A 22,732-nucleotide genomic window follows, 5' to 3' on the forward strand; every position below is an offset into this window, starting at 1 on the left:
ATATGCAATGAGATGTGGAATGGTGAAAGTGATCACTGTTCACAGGTGTAGACAGTGGCATATTCAGATGCATTGAATGTAGTTCACCGCCAAGGCATCGACCCATACCCAGGGGATGGGAGGATCAGGTAAAGGACAGGTCGCTGGTCAGGCACTACGAGATGTAAAAAGCGCACAATACAAGGAGCTGGGGTAATACTGTAAAAAAAAAACGAATTGTCGAAAAGCCTGTGTAGCCGGCGGGATCGTTAGCGCAAGCAAAGGTTTGGCAGGGGAGCTGCTGCGTGCGGAGAATTGGGAGCAGACGCGTTAACCGCTTTCGACACTAGCTTCTCCAAAACTCTCAAAACAAATCCGCTCAGTGCAGGCTAGTTGTGGGGTATCTCGCCCCATGTAATGGGATCTCGGATTACGGAATCCGGGAAATTTTTGGTGGTAGAATCCGGAATCCTGGGCTTTGGAATCCGGAATACAGCTCAAGGAATCTGGAATACAGCTCAAGGAATCCGAAATCCCACTAACGATTGGAATCCAAAATCCAAGGTCCACTTAACGATTCCAGATTCTAGGTAGTCCACGGCGAAGAAATTAAGAATCCCAGACTGTCCTGGATTCCCTTACATGGGGCGAGGTATCCATTGTTGTGGAAATCTTTCTTGTTTACGGCGGTTTGAGATCGAAACATATAGTGTCTTTTGCAAGGTGTGAGAGGTGTTTTGTCTAGTTTTGCGAGGGGAATCGTATCCTGCGCGTATATTTTGTGGCAACCTTCCAAAGCCAGGGAAAAGCCCCCTGGAGACGAGGTTGGCCATAGTAATTAGGAAAAAATCCGTTCCTTCACTGTTTCTTGTTGAACTCCTTAGTGAGGTCTCATGAGGTCTGTGTGGTAAGATTAAACTGGCCGGAGAAATCTGAGTAATACAGCAAAATTGGCTACTGAGCAGGGGCACCCAACGTCAATTTTTTAAAAATATCTGTTCGGAAGACAATTTGAGATCTAGATTTTTCGGAACATTTGTTGCAAAATTTATCCCTTGCCTGCCTCTCGTAGGATTTTCGAACATCTAAAAAATGGTATAATTGCCCATTTTCAACGGATTTTTACCCCAAAAAGGTCACCTAGAATTTTCGGGGGCCTTTTTTCTGGCTGAAATGTTCGAAAAGGTTTTGATCCCTATAATTTTCGGATCACTAGATGAAAAATTTTTAGGGGATAAAAATATGCCTATATCTACCGCTTAATACTAAAATACGTTCAACAATGCTGTGTTTAAGTGGTTTTGAACTATATTCTCGTTGGGTGCCCCTGACTGAGGTATGTTGCTTATTGCTGCTCACTAATATTGATTAACAAAAACACAAGTCCAAAGTTTAAAGTCGAAGTGGCAACCTCGTCCCCAGGGCTTTTCCCTTAAAAAATGGGTGGGGCGGGAAAAGGCCCTGGCATCGGCTGGTCACGTGCACAGCCTAAATATTCCTGAAAAGCTAATTTATATGCAACCCGCTGGTTTTGCGCTGGCAAAAGTCGAACGACGCAACAATGGAAAATAATAATATCGCGAACTGTATGTCAATATTTTCGCGTCTGTGCGATTCAAAAGCTTAAGATCCATTTAATTGCGTATTATTCAAAGGCTACAAGTTTATGAAAGGGCGTACCGGCTCTACGTTGACACGTACAAAATATGTCAAATGCTTCAGAGTTGAGACAAGCTGTTATCGAGTAGTACTTCGACTGAAATTCATCGTGACTGTGGAATTACTGTACGATCATCAAGCGGAAAGTGATTTTGTCCAATGTCAAACAAAAATGCGGGCCTTTGCCTCTAGGATCTGCAGTGAATTTAAACAAATTGAACTTAATTGAAATAGAATTGTTCATCAAAATGCTTTATGGAATCTGGTCTTCTCTACAACCCGACCATGAAACAAACAAATCTCCGCGCCGGATGCAAGTCAGCCCTCCAGCCAGGAACGATGACAGGTCGCCGATCTGAAACATTTGAAGATCTCTTATATCTTTTCTCTTCCGAGGATAAGTATAAAGGATTTTTCTTATATTCGATTGGGATCAACTACATCTATGTCAATTTTAAATGGACCCAAGTCTTTCTTTGTTACCAGTCGTTTGATACCCTGGTTGCCAGAGACTTTTCATGCGCGGTTTCCGGTTTCGGTTAAGTGTCGCAGAGGTCAATGAATTTTTTAAAAATACAGGTCATACAAGATAAGTCTAAACCAACGCGTATCGCTATGATGATATGGCTGAGAGTTAAGGTGAATGGAACTAGGTTGTGTACGGCGGTCCACTTCGCAAGAAATAAAATAAAATATCAAAAGAGTCGCGAAAGCGAACTTTTCCAGTACAAACTTTATGCATGTACGATAGCTTGTTTGTCATTTATATCGCTCTATAAAGGAAGTTTTACAAATGTTACCGCTCGCAGTCCCCTTCATAGAAATCGGAGGAAAGCAAAAAATTACCATAGCCAGTATCTGTAACAAAAAGGAAACCTTGTAAGACTTTTCGTTAATCGTCAAGAGATGTAAAAGGCCGCCCAAGATCGCGCGCTGTGAGGTTACGCATAATTTTAGCTTTTCACATAGCGCTAATTTATTACACCCAGGATTTTAGGGTGTACGAGGGGACACGTGACCAGCCGATGCCAGGGCCTTTTCCCGCCCCACCCATTTTTTAAGGGAAAAGCCCTGGGGACGAGGTTGTCGAAGTGGGTAATTGCGCGAAATTGGAAGTCGGAAGTAAGAAATCAGATCAGAAGTGGAAGACGGAAATCGGAAATCAGAGGTAGTATCTCTAGTCTCTCCTCGGCTGAGTACGATACTGGCGGTTAAACTAATCCCCGACGATTTTAGTTTTTGTTCGCACACTCCGACGATCTCTGTAATAAGAAAAGTCTTAATCAGGAAGGAATGTGAACTCTGAACAGACTAGTCACATCCGTTCACAATAAGAATTTTTTAACAAACAAGGGCAAAAAAAGCCTGTCCTGCGTGGGCATAAAAAACAGACATTCGTACAGAGAGAAATAGTGTAATGAACATGATGGACGGACAGCCGTAGGAAATCCAGCCGCGCTAAGAAGCCCTCTCTGTCGGAAAAATAAAATAAATTCGCAGCAGGAAGTCGATCGAACGCAAGGCATGAGATCAGGAACCGCGTCTGGCTTGATGCTATTAAAAGATTTATGAGTCGCCTGTGCTCGCATTGCTGTTACGCGATGAAATGAATTCAGAATTCCTAAAAGGTCCTATAAGATTTTTTTATCTAACAAATGCTATGAATGCTCGAATTAGCCCCCCCCCCCCCCCTCCCACTCGGCAAAGCCTAGAGGCCGAAATATAACTCCATAACTCCCCTCCCCCCATAACTCTCCCCTTTACTGGATATACGATATGTACATGGCTAGAGAATGATGAGCTTTGAGGACATAACAAGGACGGATGTTTTTGGCACAGTTCCACTGACCGTATGGTGCTTGAGGATCCTTGAGGATAGATTTTACAACACAAGTAGCCCAAGCGGCAAATATCACACCATCCGGCCCTGCTGCATAACCGTTCCAAATAGAAAGGATTGTATGGAGAAAAAACGAATGTTTATGCAAACCTATAAAGGGATTTCATCAATTAGTGGGTTACAGAAAAAAATCGTTTTCCCCCCACAGCATCCTTATAGTTGGAAGGATGCCGCGACAGTGCCAAAGGTCATATTTCGAGTTTGGGGTACCTGTGGTCACAGCAAAGCAGTAAAAAAGGAAAATCTTTCAATAAGAACTACCGAGACCAGGTTTTATGAGCCCGCGAGACTGAGTACCCCACCCAAACCCTTGTTTTCACTAAAACAGCTGAACGCAGTAAAGTGAGCCTTTTCGATATTTTCCATACATTTCCCTTAAATTCAAACATTTGAGCGTTACACAGTTTGTTTGGGTGCCCTGTGGGAGGACCAGATTTCGATGACAGTCAAGGGATGACGTCAGTACACTTCAAGGAGACATGAAACGTTGACATAATTATTGTTGACATGATAGAAAAATATTTGAAATTGGAAAATTGTACATCTACGTAAAAACTGGTCGCATAATGGCCAAAAAGGTATATTGGAAATAATTGGCTAAGTTAGATTTTAATAAATAAATAATTTTAACCGGAATAATTGAAGTTGCTGTTCACAAATTTTTCGAGGTAGGAGTTCTATTCTCTAATCAATTGGGAAAAACTAAAACTCAAGGACGTCTCTTCTTTTCGATCCCCCCTTCGCCGTTCTCCGACTTCTTCTCTCCCGAAAAAAAGAACGCCTGATCGCGGCAGGTTAGATTCGAGTCGACATTAATGAGCGGAATTCCGGTAACACTTGCGAGGCGACTTTGGTTCTCTGTGGAAAACCCACAGCCTGCAGTCAGTCCCAATTAATGCCTCCCGCTGCCATTACCCCTTTTCGCTTCGTGACTGAGCCAAAGATTGGATCAACGGCACTAGGGAGGCCTGGGTACGAGATCATGACAAAGCGCATCCGGTCCGATATCCAATGACATCATTTCCTGTGTCATATTTCTGTCTTTCAGCAGCTATTCATGTTGCAAATTTCGGTATAAAGTCCTCATTCAGAACAGCGTCAGTTACATTGCTCAAGCTGTGGGGAAGGCATCATAGAGCTTGAACTCAAGATGAAGTTTGCCGTAGCTTTTCTCCTTGTTTGTGTGGCTCTTCCACAAGGTAAGCTGTACTGAAGATCATTGTTTTTTTTCTAACTCCTTTGTTTTTTTTTTTATGATTAAACCAAGATAAAAAGAGTAGAAGGGTCGATCAAACAAGTCAATTTCGACAGGAAACACGCGCGATGCTTGTCCTCCTTGAGTTATTAACATTTGCGAGGCGTTTGCAAAGTGAAAAGCACTTTTCCACTTGCATCTTTGCACGAAAGCAGCAATTTTGTTCATCAGAATTCACGGACTGACGATCCTGCCAGTTTTTTTAACGTAAAATATGTGAATGCCCTTTGACGCAATACGACCTGCGAGTTAAATTAACAAAAGATAACTGCGCAATAGATACATCACTACATGTACGAGAGTTTTCTGAGCATATTGTTTGAGGCAATTCCTACAGAAAACCCAGAAATGTAAGTGATATCAGCTCGCAATCGAAGTCAGCACTGTATCCCTAACAATGATGGCTGAAAACGAAAGCGGAAAAGGTTTTTTACGCTGAAAATTCCAGCAGTACTTGACGACAAAATCCCCCTCAAAATCCCTCTCAGCAGCTGAAATTGCTCCGGTCGCCCCGCTAACTCACGATCACGTTTTACTCTGTGGCCGGGTATATTATATGTATCAATATACCCTTTTTTAAAAGCTATTCAGTTTTCTAAGTTTTTTCCTTTTCTGACGGAACTCTAAGTTAATTTTGCCGCAGTACTTCCCTCGCCCTCAGGGCAATAGCCGTCTCTCTCCTCTGACAGGCAACACAGGGGAAAAAGGCGAATAAAATCAAACTAAGCTCGACAGACTGCTCATGTTTTTTGTTTAGTTTTGTTTTCCGTTTTTATGCTTTCTGCCTCGTGACAGTCGATGAGCAAAACTGACTAAAAATGAAAGTTTTAAAAAAGAGAAAAAGCAGAACCTTGCCAAGTTGAAATCTGATCCCGGTAAAAAAAGAGTACACAAGATACCTAATACCCCTTACAGTCCTCGGGTCGAAGTCCGAAGTCTGAATTCTTTGTTTGGCTCAAATCCCGAGACACAAACATCCTTTAACAAATTTGTTGCCGTTGCTCTAGACAAAACAGCCCTATTTTTGCCTAGGTTAAGAACGCACCCTCGAACGGTCAACTGTCTCTGGAGTAAGGGTTAACACGGAGAAAGAGACGCAAATACTTCTTCTCTCGCCACACGAACCATACGCGGGTGTGAGGCCAACGTGCTTCGCTCGAGGATATTACGCCGGGAAGCGCAGAAGACTGCAGTCTGCTGTGTGCATGTTTCAGTGAGGGTGTGAATTTCTGATGTCTTACGGAATGAAAATGTTGAAGTAGTTGTTGTTTTGTAGTTGTTAGTTTCCCTTGTTGTTCTCCTTCCTACTATTAAAGTGAAAGGGCGAAAGAAAATTTTTCCCAAAGCCTATCTTCGTTCAGGAGGCTTGTTAGGCTTCTTGCCCAGGGGATTTTCCCTTTCTTTCTTAAGTTTGGCGCGTCCTCACAGTTGTAGCCGAACTAAACTTGTGCCAAAAAACATGCTGAATTTCCCAGTCACATTACCTTCGCATGACATCCCGCTGATTGTCAACGCGGATGTAGGGTAGAAGTGCGGGGACATGTAAATCCAAGGGAAAGGGCAGTTCTGGAAAATCGAGGTGGGAAAAATAATGCACTCTCACTTGTTAAGTAAATACGTTCACAGGAAATGACTACTTTGTAAAAATAGTATCAAATGCTCTTTGACATAAAAGAAAACTCTAATCCAGTTTCGTGACTAGAACTACATATTTTTTTTTTGCCGCCAGAAACAAAAACGAAAATTGATGCTAATCATATATCTGAAGTTGTTTATTTTTGTTTCGTTGTTCTTAGTATTCTTGGCAGATACTCCCCGCTACGATACTTAGTTAAAAAAATGTTCACTGAAAAAGATCTCATAACATGACTTTAACACTTAACGCCGTTTTAAGGGTATTTTAGCCCCCCATTCTCCATCCGGGATATGGTTCTGAAAGTCTGATAAGTGCTAATCCCGGATTTAAAGTTAAATCCATGATTGTACTTGTTTTAAAGTATCATTTTGTGTTATCATAACTTGTTCTCGGCTTCCAGTGAAAACTTCACAGTATTAAAAGCTCGCAGCTAAATATTACCGCAAGCGAAAAGAATTATGGGAACTGCCTTTACGCTGCACTTTCGGTGAGACGGGTGATTGCGTCTTTTTTCGTTGAGAAAAACAGAGAATACCACAAGTCTTTGAAAACGTTAAGTACCCGTTCACTGCGAGATTGGATAGTTATCGAGTAGAAAAACAGAAGACTAGATGAAACTGCATGCAGTCCATAAGAAATCCTGAAATAATGTCATTTAAATGGATAAGGTGGAAGTCAGGCATGTTAATCTTTGGCTCCTGTTGATTGGTATGCAAAGAAAAGACGAAATAAAAGAACATGACGGGACAAGGGGCGTTTTTAATACTTCCGATTCTTTCGAATCCTTTCCCGCTGTTATTGCTGTTTTTTTCGATGTCGTATTAAATAATGAAACCTTGAAAAAGATCTTAAAAATGCTTTTCAAACAAAACAATTGATCTCCAAACCTATTAAGGGTAGATTCATCATCCTCCTTTATTTACGCGGCGTTCTCATTGATTTAGAACCGTCTAAAATCATATGTTTTAGAAGAGTATTACACTTGTTAATCGCAAGTACGTATCTAAGGGTCAAAGTCCGAATCGATCAAATCGAATTCCGTTACCCACCTCTAAGAGATTTGCTTTTTCTAAACAGCAAAACAACCCGTATGCATGCGTAGATCAAGAATGTAGGACGCGGACTCCTCGAAAACCCAACCGATTAACCGACGTTTTGCATGTATATTTTGTGCTCGGTACATAATCGCTCCTGGGGTAGGGATATTCATATCGCTCTTGAGAGGTAAAAACTGCCTTACCTCCTCAGCGCTTCATTCCCTGTTCGGCGTGACAATTTTCAGCCCATGTGAGGGAATCCGGATTCTCTGAATCTAGGAAATTTGGACATGTGGAATCCGGAATCCAAGTTTCACTGACAAAGAATCCGGGATCCAATATCTTAAAATGAAAGACTGTCCTTGATTCCCTTGTATGGGGCGACCATTGACTGCGTTTCTTTTGAAGTCGGGGATGTCTGTGGTTCTCTTAGCTAAGCGGCGAAAAATAAATTAGATTGCAGTCAGTGTTACCTGTATATGTTCGTATTCAGGTTTATTCCAATAAAAGACAGGGAAATTTCGCTCTCAACGATTTAGTGTCTCATTTGGCGTGTTTGTTCGGTGTTGTCTTGAATGAAAACCAGCCAGGTTAAGCTTATTTGGTAAGTTAAAGATAGCTAAAGCATAACCGGGGGGGTAATTAACGAAGTTTTATACGGGGAGGCTCCGCCTTGAGATGCAACCTCTTACCCTTATAATATATACCATTTTTGACAGAACACTTCAACAGGGACCCCTTTCCTTTACCTATAATTGACAAATGGTATTCTTTTCACATACCTAGTTTACAACTTTGCATTCCTTTTAACTGCTGTTAATGTTCAAATGTGTAGTTCCAGAAAATATCCATTCCCCGCCTACGGAGAGAAACGGAAATTTCCGAGGGGGTGGGGGTGGTTTCTCGAGGTCTTTTGTCCGGGAATTCCGAGTAAGATTAATAGATTATCAAAAACTAACAGCTGCTCTGTTGAGCAAGCTGTCAGTTATTTTGCTGTTAACGGTCTTTTAAGACAAAAATTATTGTATTCTTCGATGATCTTTTATTTACGGTCGGCTGAATTTTTTCTTTTTTTCACGGCTTACGCCATAAATAGTTGTCATCTGCTCTTGAATAAACTTCCGGTTATCTACCACCACAACATATTGTGATATTCACCGCAATGTGATCGTGTTTTAAGCCTTCTTCTAACATGTTTTTAACTGAAAGGGAGAAATTAAAGTCCACTCGATGTTTAGTTTGAATATAAATGGTTCTCATTTGTGTCGTGTCAGGAGCCGATCGGCTCCTGGTCGTGTTAGGTATCACGTCCACGGTTCTCATTGACGTACCGTTAATTTTTAACTAACAAAGACCTTCACAAGGCAAAATTGAGATGATTAGAAACTGTATATACATGAATAAAAGGATTTTTCTCTCCTTGTCGCATAAACGATTAACTTTCGCATAATAATAGTATAGTGCAACACTATTTTAGTCGCAAATCTCTTTTCCAAGGGGTGCCTAACCAAGTTGAAAAATTGTGGGAATTCCAGGGGTTGGGGGAAGGGGGGGTGGGGGTCTTACAAGTCTTACTCACTGGAATTGAAATTCCAAAAAGGTGGGGCGTCTAAGGCAAAAGTGTCCTTCGTGAGGGGTATGGATATTTTGGGGAACTACACAATATGAATAAATCACAAAACGTGAGCGTTTTCTCGACTTTTTCACCACCATATACTGCATCTCTTAGTACTTTTAGGCCTCTTGCAAACCGAAATGACAGATTTCCCACCCCTTCCATTTACTTCAATTAGTGAAATCTTAAAAAAGGTACGGCCTCTTTCGGGCACAGCCTCCCTGTATAGGCCATTATAGGGAGTACCCCAGGGTAGTGGACCTGGTACTGAAGTGTTTTGATATTTTTTAATGTTGCACCAACAGCCTTTGGATTCTTTGATAAGCTTCCATCCTTCGAAGGCTTAAAAAAGGCTGGAAATAGAGTCTTTGAGGAGGCAGGCCAACATGTGGAAACGATCAGAGACGAAGTACAGAGGCACGCACAAAATGTTAAGAAAACCGTTCAAGAAAAGGCAGAATCTGCGAGAGAAACCATCCAGCAGAGTCGAGAATCCCTCGAAGAAGCCATGGAAGAACCTACTAAAACGTTAGAGGAATCAAAAGAAAAGATCATGGAAATGATGCAAGAGATGAAAAACAACACGCTTGGGGAATCAGTAGAAGAGTTCGTGGAAATGTTACGAGAGATGAAAAACAAAACGCTCGGGGAATCACAGGAAAAGTTCGCGGAAATGGTGCGAGAGATCATGAGAAACAAAGTGTTCGTGGAATCAAAAGAAAAGTTCAAGAAAATGGTACGAGAGATCATGAAAAACAAAGCGGTCGTGGAATCAAAAGAAAAGTTCAAGGAAATGGTACGAGAATTGAAAAAAAGCGGTTCTTGGGAAGAAGGAAAGAATAAACTGAAGAAAATTATAGATGAGGCTGGCGAACGAGGAGAGGAAATGAAGAAGAGATTTGAAGAGAAAAGAAACAACTTGCGCGTGGTTGCAATGGAGGTTAGTACTGTAGGCAAAATACACGCTTTGTTGTTTCTATTCGGAAAGTTAGACCCTGTTTAGGACAGGTTCAGTTCAAAATGTATACCCTGTTCAAAAGGGCAGCAAGCCCCCCTTACCCCCTCCCCCCCCCCCCCCCAAAGAAAAAAATGCAAATCAGCGAAAACAATTCAAGTGGTTGAGTTGCGTTTAAAAATCCGTTAGCTTGCAATCCAGTGGTTCTGTCGCTTTTTGGAACACGAGAGAATACGAGAGCGTCGCGCAACAGTCCACCTTTCTCGCATCTCTTGCCTGTAAAAAAGCTGTTCGCAGTCTACCGGACGCCTGGGCCAAACACTTTCGCATCACCCATAAAACACCTTGTTTGACCCTCCAAAATGATGTAAAAGCATTGTCTGTAATTGTTCTGCACAGAACCGTGTCCCTTCCTAGTCTTTTGAGGGTTGCCTGACAAGACAAATACGGCTCCGAGAGAGGGAGATCAATCCCTTGCCCCAATTCCCCAAATAGAAAGCATAATTCGCATATAATTCGCAAGGGCAGCTTCTTAATCTGTTCCATGTTTTTATGTTGCTTGACTGCACCAACATCGAGGATATTTGATAATTGTTTTTTCTATGTTCATTAACTTCAGGTAGCCCTACCCCCACGTGCTTGCAGGATTATTTTCTGTGCATTGTCAAATCAAAAAACCAAAAACTTAGGAAGCGCGCCCTCTTTTGAGCGCCGTCCTATTTCTTCCGGCGCTAATTCGACGAAATTTCCTGACAAAGGGCGCCATTTTTAATTTTTTTCCAGCGATGGCAGAAAGTGAAGGAATTTTACGGAGAGCGTCTGGAAGAAGTTAAACAGACTATCACGAGCCTAGAGGAACAACTTGAACAACAGATGCCCGACAGACCCTTTGAGGAGTTGAAATCCTTCAACATGAAAATAAAAGATCTTTGCAAGTAAGCAACAGAATAGATACGAGGAAAGACGGCAGGGAGGCTCGCAAATTGCTCTCCTTTTCCCCCCTCTTTTCTCGCCTCGCTTGTCAGTACGGAAAGCGAGGGGCATCACCCCTTCCCCTATCCCCTGGCACTTGCTTTTGCCCGTTTAGCTCGGTGGTTGAAGTGTACCTGACATCTTTCAAATTCTTACGAAAAAATCTCCCCACAAGTCAAATTTGACTAAACTATGGTTTCGTACGTCGAATCTTCCTCCTATAACTGCTTTTTGTTGTCCCCATGTTCTTTCCGTTTTCAAAAATTTCGAGGATTTAATGCTGAGCATACGCAAGAGGGGGGCGGAAAGAAAAAGAAGGCAAAACGTTTGTGAGCAACAAACTTCATAGGGCTATTACTTGCGTATTTTGTCGTCGTATTTTTCACCTATACCATAACTTTGATCTGGTCTTTAACAAAAGGTGAAGGTGAAGTTTGGCGGAAAATTTGTTCAAACATAACTAATATCACGGATGTCAAACTAGGTTTGCCGTCTCTTTAGTCTTCCCCTTCCGTCTTGTTGGGTAACTTCACTAATCAGTTCCAAACCAAAAGGTTCGATTTTTTCATCCACAGAAAGGTAAACTACTGAAAATACAAGTTTTTCACGTTTGACACAGTCCATCCTCTAAACTTGGCTAGCATCTTTCAGCAAATAGCCGGCTGAAGCTTGAAATTTACATTAACATTTTTTGTACAATTTCTGTCTTTTAACAGAGGTTTTAAACAAATGCTCAAGGTAAAAGTAAACCAACTCAAAGAGAAATTAGAACTGGAGCCTACTGAAGAGGAAGAAGAAGAAGAAGAGGAAGAGGAAGAGGAAGAATCCGAAACAACGACCCCGACCACTGGCACCGAGGTGGACCCTGAAATCCCTGAAGAAGTAAAGCCAACTTCCGTGTCCTCCAGTACCGAAGGCGTTATGGGAGAAGAAGAGGTTGAAGAACCTGAAGAGAAGATAAGTTTCCGAGAAAAAGTTAGGCGCAAGTTTGGGAGGTTGTCGAGACTCTTCAAGTTAAAACGAAGGTTGATGAATAAAGGAAAGTAGACTCTCCAGCCCAGTGGACCTTGAAACTTTTTTCTTTTTTGGTTCTCGAAAGTTGATTAGCTGGACTGTTTAAAAAAATGATTTTCCACCGCACAAATTTCATATGATCACTAATCCCCATGCATTTTTGCAATTTTGAGTAATTACAATTTGGTGAAGGAATATTGTAAACCTTTTTTCTCAAGCATTGAAGTTTCAGTTGAGCACTCTGTAGATTGATAAAGTCATCTTAGCTTAATCCGAAAACTTAAACAAAAACATCGTGATCGAATCCATTTAATCTAGCGTATTTTATATTTGTTAGGGGTTCATCTGCGAATGATTGTAAAGGGAGAGGGAAAAATTAGAGACATGTACGGTTGTTTGAATGAAATAAACACTCTTAACTTTTACGTGATGTTCCTGCTCATGGAGATTAGGACTTAATTACTGCTTCCGCTGGTTTGCGAGTCTTATTCTTCTTCTTTTTTTTTTCTTCAGGTTGTATACATGCATATGGGTCTTGATTATCTAGTCCCTGTTCGGCATCTTCCTAGGCTAGCTTCGGCTCTCTTTTTTTTTCTTTTCTTTTTTTTTTTTTTTTTAATAACATTTATTTGGTTACAACACTTCTAATGACAATACTTACATCTACATGGAGGAAAAATAAAAACAAGGTACAAGAGATAAAGGAAAAATACGATGTTACAGCAAGCTTCGGCTCTCTAGGTCAATGCATTTTGGTGACGTAGCAGAAGGGGGTCCCACGTCCCATTAATTTTTAAAACCATTACTTAGGCCCGGTTCAGACGCCGAACTTTTCATGAGCCGAACCTAATTCGAATTAAGGCCGACCCAAATCATTTAGACCGTCTGAATTGATTCAGATGCCGATCTTAGTTGCAGCTGAACTAAGATCAAAAGGCGAAAAATACGTGCTCATTTCGGTCCAACTGCTTACAAAATAGGTTATAATAATTTATGCATTAGATTCGGCACATGAAAAGTCCGGGCGTCTGAATCAAAGTTGTTCCCAATTCGCTCCAAAGGCGAAATTCCCGGCCGGGCTAGGCGAAAAGAACGGCTCATGTGAGCCGTTCCTAATTGATTCAGACGCCGAACTGTTAATCTCGTACTCAGATCTCTTGTTGTCAACTAGAAAAGCTCGGCAGGTTTACTGGCAGTTAGCTTCCGGGAGGTACTCCCAGCAATGACCTATACAGAAAGGGTAGGGAGTAGCCTGCGTAGCAGGGGTCGAAAGGGGTAGGGAATTGGGAAGAAATGTTTAAGGGAGGGGGGTTTCGCGCTTTCCTTCCAGTCTCCCTCTCTCTCCTGCCAGTTTCTTTGGGGATTCTCTTACCTGGGGCAAAAACTGAAATAGAATGTGGCGAAACGAAAAAAAAAGGAACTTAAAACATTTCAATCTGCACTCCAGTAAGCATGTCAGGATTTTGTAGAAAAAGAGGGTTAGCTACAGCGACGCAGTCTCAAAGCAAGTCGCAAATTAAAGAGAATTAATAGCTTTCCACATTGATTAGATTTGGGTGAGAGTTATCTCTAAATGCGCTATCGGCTTCATCTTTCCAAAGGGCATATAAGGCGGAGTTCCCCCGTATTTTTCAAAGGCCGCGAGCTTACGAGTGAGAGGAGTTGATGTTACGTAACATTAACCCTATATCAGCCCGATATCATTAACATACAAATTCTTTCGAATGATCTCTATACATTTCCTTACAGAACTGGTTTGGAGAATTTGATAAATATCAAGCATTTTCCCTTTCGTGATAATTCTATTCTAAAATTCCCATAGCTTTTTCTCTTGATTGTGCGTAAGTCAGTAACTTGGGACTTTTAAACCGAAAGGTTTAATTATATTGAGCGTTCAATTATAAAGGTTTGTATCTGGATTCTGGTGATTGCTATTTACGAGTAGAAAATGTTACTAAAAAGAATAGGGGAATTCTTCGCCGACCTTGTCTATCTCCAAATTTTCTCTGTTCTATTTGTTCTGTTTTCCTGGTATTTTAAGGCCGTTTAAGAGCACTGAATTCCAGCAAGTTTTAATTTTGCTGTTGTTCTAAATATTTAGACGGAACAACTGAAACAGAATAGCTCTGAAACGGCCGTCTCAAATGCCAGGAATGCACGGAAAATAAAAGACTTTTGTACTGTTTTTTATTACTATTTTGACTCCCAACTAGCGATCGTTAGAATCTACATACAAGTTTCATAAGTTACGTAACAACAATTCTCTCTCGTACGCTTGGCTCTACTTGTTGTTTCAGTCTTGATCGTATCAATGCAATGCCGCCTCTAATCCGAGTTTTATAGACCCTCACAATTTTTTTTAAACATTATATTGTCTCACTTTTTTATGGCAAACCAGAGCACCTTAGTCAGAAAAAAAAATTGTATGCAATGTTGCGGGCCAGCGATATGACGAGTGCAACATCTATCAGTCAATAATTCAAAACAAGATTGCATAGAAGGGTTCCGGGGCAATTTATTTCTGATTTGCAATCAACGGGATATTACTATGATGTCAATTCTGATAGGAAGCGTGAAAAAAAAAACTACATACACAGCGGGGGTGAAAACTCGCAGGCTAGTGCACCTTGCTTTCCAGAGGGTGAAATTTAGATAATGGCTAGGAAATGACACTAAAAAATGGGATTAATCTTAATCTCCTCAAAGTGCTGATAATAATATAGCCTATAAGCTCTTCTAACCGAGCAGAAGAGTTACTTCACACTAAGTGCAATATCATTATCAGACGGACTGTGACGAAAATATGAATCTTCAAAGTTGAACAACGGAAGGACACTAACTGTACTGAACTCTCGTTTTTTAGTTTCTGCTTTGTTTGTTTTAAGAAAAGGTAAATTAAATTAATTCTGTAAAAATTACAAACATATCCGACAGAGTGTTAGGTTTGCCGCAAGTTTTATTCCGAAAAGTTCCGGCAACAAAAGCGGTAAAAAAAAAAAACGCGAAATGCAACACCTACGGAAATTAAGGGTTACTTACATGACCGACTGCTGAAACTCCCAGTAAGACTTTCAGAAGAACACTGACCACACCCCTGTTTAGTACTAGGTCTTTTAGCTAATGGCTCAGTTGCACTTCCAGTGAATGTACGTTTTACTAAACCCAGTCAACCCAGTAATTTTACGTGGGTTCATGGGAGCCAACCTATCTCTGTTAATACATACTGACTATACTCTGTTCATAACATTGAGGAATCGTCGATCGCTTGAAGCCAAGCTCGACATTATATTAAAGCAAAGTTTCTCAAGTAGTTATTTTTTTTCTATATTAAGACTAATTCCGTAATTATTAGATCTCCATACCTCAGTCTTTGTCAGAGGTCTTCTAGTCGAGCACCTAAATAATCATGAACACCAGACTTTTCGTAACATTTTAAAGTTAACAGTGCCAGACTAGAGGTTCACGAGTTTAGAGAAGGCCATAAATACATAAATAGCAGACATTTGAGATTTTCTTTGGCTATCAGAAATAGTGCATAACATCAAGTTAAGCAAATTTTAAAATGATTTTCACTTAAAAAGTTTATTTTACGACTGCTTTGAGTCCGGCAAAATTTAACATTTTTGAAAGCACTAGGCTAATTTAACAAAAGAGATTGCGCTGTACTAATGCTATACTAACCCCTGACTAACTTTCTGATTTTAGTTAATATTTTAAGCAAATGATCACTACAAAGAAAGCGAGCCAATTAGTTTCAGAAAACAAAATTTGCACTGATTCCTGTGAAATTTCCCGTTTCTTCACCCCTTTTTTATATCTCTGGGTTTGCCTTTCTTTCTTTGTTAATTTTTGCCATTCTCTCCCTTCTCATGTAGTTAAAGATTCCTCTAAAACATGCGGCCTTTAGCTAGCGTTGTTTGTAAGATTAGATTCAGATTCAGATTCATAACTTGTCTCGGGTGTCATTTCATAACGCACTAGTTATGTAACTCTAATTGAAATCTTATGGCGGTGTGAGTGACCATTCAAAAGAAATCCACAGGAACAACTTTTTTCGATGGTACTTAGTTTGAATGTTTTGTACCACACAAGGGACTATCACTTTTGAATCCTTTAACGATGATCAGTAGAAGCTATGGTGTGACCATTCAAAGGAAACCTTTTCAACTGTAGTACATTTGTTCGATGATTATTATTTTTTCAGAGTCTTACAAAAAGTTAGTAATTTTTCTGGAATTTCTACTTGTTGTGCCTGGTGAAAGGATTCCGGGTGGAGATCAAAATTCTTTTAAAATATTCAGGAACTATCTCAGTTCCTTCACTTCTGGTCGCGGATTGCAATCAATGTGATATGTTTAACGTGTAATGTCAATTTTGATATTAACGCCTGGGAACCTACTCACGCAACGTAAACTGAAAAATATTAGTATACTTTGCTTGCCACAGGGATAAATTTATTTTATGGTTAGTAATTAAATGGGATTCGATAATATTCGATTGAACATAGATTTTTTAGCCCCAAATGAACACTTATCACCAGTCTTGCGAAAAGAAACGAAAAAATTTACAGCGGCTGAAGCTTCATTGAGTTCAGATTAAATTGGTTTTTCTTAATGATACTTTATTAATATTTTAACATGTATGGATGGACTTTTGTTTTTGAATTTCTGCTTTGTTTGTCCTTAGGAAAAACAAAAAATCAATTCTGTAAAATTTTACAAAGATATCCGCGACCCATTGAATGAAAAGTCGGCAAGTAAAATTGCCGAAATTGTGTTTTTTTATAACTTTGGTCTATATTTTAAAAAAACATTCTTCAACTGTATGGAGACTGACTTTTGAATGATGAGGTTTCAAGTAATCGAGAAAAAGTTAACTCAAATATTTACTCTCTTCCGACTCAAATCATTTCTTTTTTTAATTAGCGTCTTGGAATCCACTGCAAACTTAAATTGGCTACATTTCCTGATTTCAAATATAATGCTGCAAAGGGGGACATTTCAAAACTGAGTATTTCTGTTATTTTTTATTCGACAAACAGATTTGCATGATCTCCTCGTTTATTTCCTCTTACGAATAATGCTTTAATCATTATCTTTTATCTAAACAACAAACTCTCCCAGCTTTATTCTTAAATATTTTTTTGTCACTACCCTGCTTGAACCTTGATTATCATAAAGTGGGATAACAATGGTCTGTACACTATATTAAAGAAGCTTTTTATCCGCATTGGAATTGAATTATACTTATGTTTTGTAGTTGAGTTCACAGTCCTGAAAGAAAACACTTATGATGATTTATTTACAATTTATTTACAAGACAACTGAATCTTACAATAGGACTCTCCACATTTCTGAAAAATCAATCGTATAAACTCAATCTAGTCCGTGAATTTTCGCTTTCTTTGCCGGTAATTTCTCCCACTACATACACTTCGGTTCTATTCAAATTAGTTTGCGAGAGTTCACCAGCCACATTTTTTCCATCGTTTTCTACCGGAGCAACACGAACTATTTTGGACATTTTAGAAGCACGCTGAAACAACAACACAGTTCCTTGTCTAAAGTTGGGGACACGCCAAGCGTAAAGAGCTGGATTTATCCCCGACGAGAAGAAACCAACAGTTAACGTTATGTCCCGAGCAAGGAGCAGTTTGTCGGAGCGACAATTCTCGCAGAACACCAGCACAACGTCGACGACAACAAAGGGACACCAAGCAACAAGAAAAACCAACAACATTATAAACACGGTCATAGAAATTCTGCGTTCCCGCGCAACCATTTTCTTGACATCCGTGGCTTCTTTGCGATCCGCCGAGCCCTTCAAATTTAAGATTTTTTCTCTTAAAGCTCGTAACAATCCATAGTACGATAGCAGCATAATCCCTGCAGGAGACAAAACACCTAAACCGTAGAGGTATATCTGAAAACTTGCGCTCCGCCAGCCAACGAGAGGTAAGATGGAGAAATGAATGGAGTAGAGCCAAATAATTAAAAGTGTCGTGCGAACTCGGCTAGGTTTGACAAAAGATCTGTACTTAAATGGCCTGCACACAGCGAGAAAACGATCCACCATCAGGGCTGAAATATTCATGATGGAACAGACGCAGGAAAGAACAGCAAAAATGTAATAGCTAAACAAGACTTCAGTATTACTTGTCCAAAAGCTCGCGGCGTTTATAGGTTCCACCGTCACTCCAACCAAAATGTCCGCCAAGGCCAGATTGATAACGAAATAGGAGTTACTGACTCGCCGTAGTTTTTTCCCTGGATCTAGAATGTATACTATACACACTAGCATGTTACCGACAACGGTATAGATCCCGAAAATGATGAACGTGATTGCTAACGCTGTATTTGGAGTCAGAAGATATCCTTCAAAAAACATGTAAAGTGTCATCTCTGCAACTGGAAAACAGTTATACAGAGAGTACTAAACGATAAAGACCAGTGTAGTGGCGTCTCAGTTTAATATACTACCGCAGTTCAAACAATCCTCTATTTTGATCGTGTTAGTAGCTCAACGCCTGAAGTATTGTGTTAGCAGGAGCTTCTTAGCACTGTGGAGATGAGATTCATAAGTCTCCCATTCTTCAAAAGACGAGTAATTAAGGCGCATTAGACTGGGTCATTATTTCAGCGTGTTTAGACAGGTGTTTTAACGTAGCCTTTCAACCACTCGCAGCCACTACGGAAAGAAAGCGAATTCAAAACATCCGAATTCCCTTCTGGACTTAAGTCGTATATCTTTCAACTGATAATTAATTTCCTTCTTAATTTCGAGGTGTTGATCTCTTGATCAGAATTGACCTAGAAAACAAAGTGAAAAATGTTATTTCAAACCACAAATAACCGAAAACCACTGTTTAAAATTGGAAACAGACATATCGTTTAGTTTTTTTTCTTTTTTTTCTTAGTTATTCTTTTTTTTCGCAAAAGCGCCCGCTTTGTTCACCGGATAAAATTCAGTTGCATATCCTCAATTTCCAAACGTGCATTTTTTGTTCTTTTGAAAGAAAAAGAAACTTAACACACAGTGGGCCTGGTATAACCTGATTTTAATAAGGTTAAGAGGCAAATCGTGAATTTTTCTTTGTTCAGATTCTGCCATTCTGAATGTCATGCGAAGTCATATATTTAACGCCGTTCTTTTTTAAATAAGAATATTCGTTTACTTTGCCACGGACAAAACAAACAACTTCGAATCGGTAGCCGATATAAAATGCCCCGAACCAATCAAATCATATTCATTTGATTTAAGATGCAAACAAAGAAATATCTAAAATTTGTGTTTTGGATTTAAAAACCGGCATGCAAACTATAATTGTAATGATAGAAGCCTGCAAATTTCATTATGTTGCTCGTTCATTTTTTGGGCAGGCGAAGTTCATTGAACTTAGGAAAATGAAGGGAAAAAAGCGTTTACAAGCCTCAAACGGCGTTTTATGCCTAAAGCGGATATTGGCCCTTGGAGTGGAAGAAAGGAAACATGTGAAATCACAATTAAACTTCTGACAAAAAAATGACGCGAAGGCTCTTTCTTTATTTTGAACAATGCCAAATAAGAAAAGTACGTTTTTCTTAATTGCGACCAGATCATTCAGGAAATATTGTAGTCAGTGTAACTGTTTGAGAATTTTACTGAGACTGCAATGAATTATATTAAAATAGTATATTCAGTTACAGAAGAAGGTCCAGTTTATTTTTGTCACTAGACTGTTAATTTACTTGAACTATGAAATGAAAACTCGCGCAAAGCTCCTCAACTTGGTTTTGCAAGGTGAATTAGTAATCAGAATAATATTTTAATATAAGGTCTCATTTCTTGAAAACAATAAGTGTACAGTCTACAATTGCTCTCTAATAGGTACAAGTATTGACCGGCCGAGGGTATTATTTTTTTCTCTTTTAATTTGAACCTCATTTTTTCTTAATTTCCGCTTTACTTACATCAGGGTATGTGTTCGACCTCTCCACTGATCGGCTTTTTTTTCCTTCTCTGATGCTGAATTTTTTCAGGGGAAATGCCGTTTATTTCAGGAAACGCTGCTTTAATAATAATCAATAATAATAATAACTGTAAAAAAATGAACACACACAGAAGCTGCATAGAATCAATTTTCCCTGATTCTCGTTTTACTTTTGCAAATTAGTTAGAATTGCGTATTGTCAGACGACACACACAGTGATGCCAAGCTGACAAATAATTCATTTATAATGAAGGCAATTAACACCTAACCTCAAGGAACTGCAACAAGAGACTTGCAGTTTCTTTAGGCCTGTTACCAATGAAAAATTGACAACAGCAACAAACGACATGCAAGACCTGTCCATACTTGAGTAATGGCAAAAAGCCAGCAGTGGGTGAAAGATCCTGTCGTAGAAGACACTCACTTTCCTTGTGTCCATAGAATTATATTTTCATTGCCTATTCCAACCTGTGATATCTTTAAGACTGATTAGAGATGAAGATTAGACCGTAAAAGAGAGTGGATACATTGACTTTGTTCTAAAAGGATCATGAATCCTCCGACCGCGATTACATATGATCTAATCAGCGAAAGAACACATCAAATGACAGTTTATAAAGCAACAAGAGGCTGAGACAAACTATGCTGAAAACGAGGCTGACGATACTTCGAAAATCGCCTTTCGATTTATTATTGGTAGCAACCAACACGAAGAAGACCCAGTGCGGAACATGGCGCCGATAAGTTTTGCAATTTCGATTGGAGTCTTCATCTGAACTAAGTCGAAAAATAGGTAAATGATCTTTAATGAAGATAATTATACTCACTACTATACTTCTCCTCAACAGATATTTTTTTTCTGAAATGATGAATTTTTGAACACTTGTATTTGAATTGCGGGATGAATACATAGAAGATCATTATAGTTAAATACTCAACTTACGCAGTTGTAAACTAGTTGTGAAAAGACAGCCTGAAAAAATTCAGGCTTGCCGAGATTGGAACGAAGATATTTTTCTGTCAGTGCCCCTGGTGTCTATACATTTATTTACTTGTATAACCTCTTTTTAAGGCATTCTTTATTTTTTTCGACTTTCTCTCAATTTTACTCAATTTTTGTATAAAACTGTATTATTTTACTGGAAACTTAGTTAAATCTTCATGTGTGTTCTGTTTCACGGTGGCCAGTTGGCGCAAGGTCTGGAAACGATTAATCCTTGGAAATTACCTAGATCTAACTTGGGCTCGAAAATGAGAAGCTTGGATCAAATTTTTTTTACTGTCCGATGCTGTCCCAGATCCCCGTAGATTCTTAATTTCAGACCACGCAACAACTACCAGCGCAAAAAAGTCTAAATGGCTGCCAAAATTACCAAAGGAACAGGGGGTAATAGAGGTTATTTTTGTAATTGATCTCTTAATGTGTAATTCTAGATCTAATCGGTATGTAAGGACCTCCTTGCAGATTTTCCAGTCGAACAAGAAGAAATGAAAAATGTAAAGTAGCCCTAGCTGTGAAATTCTTTACTTAATTTGGGCAAAGACTGACTCTAGCTTTTAAAAGAACTTGAAAATTCTTTTCCTGGTGGTGCACAATGTTTTTAGTGATCGCTTTATTATTTTCATACGTTAAAGAGTTCCGCCATTTCAGAATTATCGCTGGTCTAGACTTTAACTGCAAGGCGAACAACCTAGTCCCAGGACTTTTTCTGCTGCACGGTTTCCAGTCGTTTCGCAGCAAAATGAAGTTGATTGGCTGCAAAAGTTGTAACGTCTTTCGGTTGCACGCGCAGTCCTCTGATTTGTTTTTGTCCGGAATTCATGGGGTGGTTGGATAATATGGAGAGCGACAATTTCAGCCAGAAAATTCCTGAAAAAAATGTGGGAAATACTTCCCAGGCCTTCTCGGACAATGCATTTCCGCGACGAAGCCGACACGCAGGAGACATGCAAAAACTTGCTCGGACCGCACGACCCGAAAGGCATCGGCCGCGCGCAATAATGAGGCCTAGGGACTAGGAAAGCAAGTCATGTACTCAAACGGCTGAGGCAAGACACTCGTTTAACTATTCAATGTTTAAGTGTTATCCGTAAAATGGCCAAAACTTTAGTTAGGGGTGGTAACTTTGAAGCGCTGGTCTTAAAAAAACATACATATTATTTGCGCTTCCCAAAAGGCGGCTGGAAATATCGGAATGCCTCTGTATGGTTAACCGTACAAGCATTTTCAACTTTGAGATTGTCGGGATTGCTTGTTAAGACTTTTATAGCGGAGCTCGCGCGCGCGAAGCGCGCCAGCGGAGCACCATAGTAAGAAAATGAAGTAATTTACCCATCCGAGAAAATTTGGTAATCACGTGACCCTTAACCGCCCGCCCACCCGAGAGACCATCCGTCCGCACCACAGGCATACCGATGTAAAATAACTCAATCAACAGGTACGGCAACCTGAATGCAACTCGAGGATATTTTGACGGGAAATCTCATAGCCACCGGCGTCTTGTAAAGCAGAGACAACAAAAGAGTCAATAAATGCGAAAACGGAAAGCGAAAAGAGAAAGTGGGCGGCAGGCCGGCGAGGCTCAACGAGAAAGAGGGCGACATGGATTTAGAGCGAGAGATAAAAAACAAAGGAGACATTTTTTTGTTGGAAGAACAACATGAAAATTTTGTAGCGGCGGTGACAAAATGAGAAATGCTAGCGGCCACCAATGGACGGACGTTTTCTCCATAAAACGTGT

The 22,732-nt window shown here is 39.9% G+C and overlaps 2 protein-coding genes across 2 annotated transcripts; one reads left to right on the plus strand and one right to left on the minus strand.

Moving 5' to 3' along the window:
- The first annotated feature begins 4,580 nt into the window (after window positions 1–4,580).
- Window positions 4,581–12,447, plus strand: LOC140951686 (uncharacterized). Its single transcript, XM_073400995.1, has 4 exons — window positions 4,581–4,737; window positions 9,387–10,021; window positions 10,820–10,971; window positions 11,725–12,447. Exons 1-4 carry the CDS (start codon window positions 4,689–4,691, stop codon window positions 12,053–12,055), a joined length of 1,167 nt encoding a protein of 388 aa, XP_073257096.1. The 5' UTR covers window positions 4,581–4,688; the 3' UTR covers window positions 12,056–12,447.
- A 4,722-nt stretch (window positions 12,448–17,169) lies between these two features.
- Window positions 17,170–18,571, minus strand: LOC140952932 (histamine H2 receptor-like). The gene has a single exon (XM_073402386.1). It carries the CDS (start codon window positions 18,419–18,421, stop codon window positions 17,384–17,386), a length of 1,038 nt encoding a protein of 345 aa, XP_073258487.1. The 5' UTR covers window positions 18,422–18,571; the 3' UTR covers window positions 17,170–17,383.
- Between the last annotated feature and the right edge of the window lie 4,161 nt (window positions 18,572–22,732).

The sequence above is a fragment of the Porites lutea genome, chromosome 11 (genome assembly GCF_958299795.1).
Source record: "Porites lutea chromosome 11, jaPorLute2.1, whole genome shotgun sequence".
In the NCBI taxonomy this organism is placed as follows: Eukaryota; Metazoa; Cnidaria; class Anthozoa; order Scleractinia; family Poritidae; genus Porites; species Porites lutea.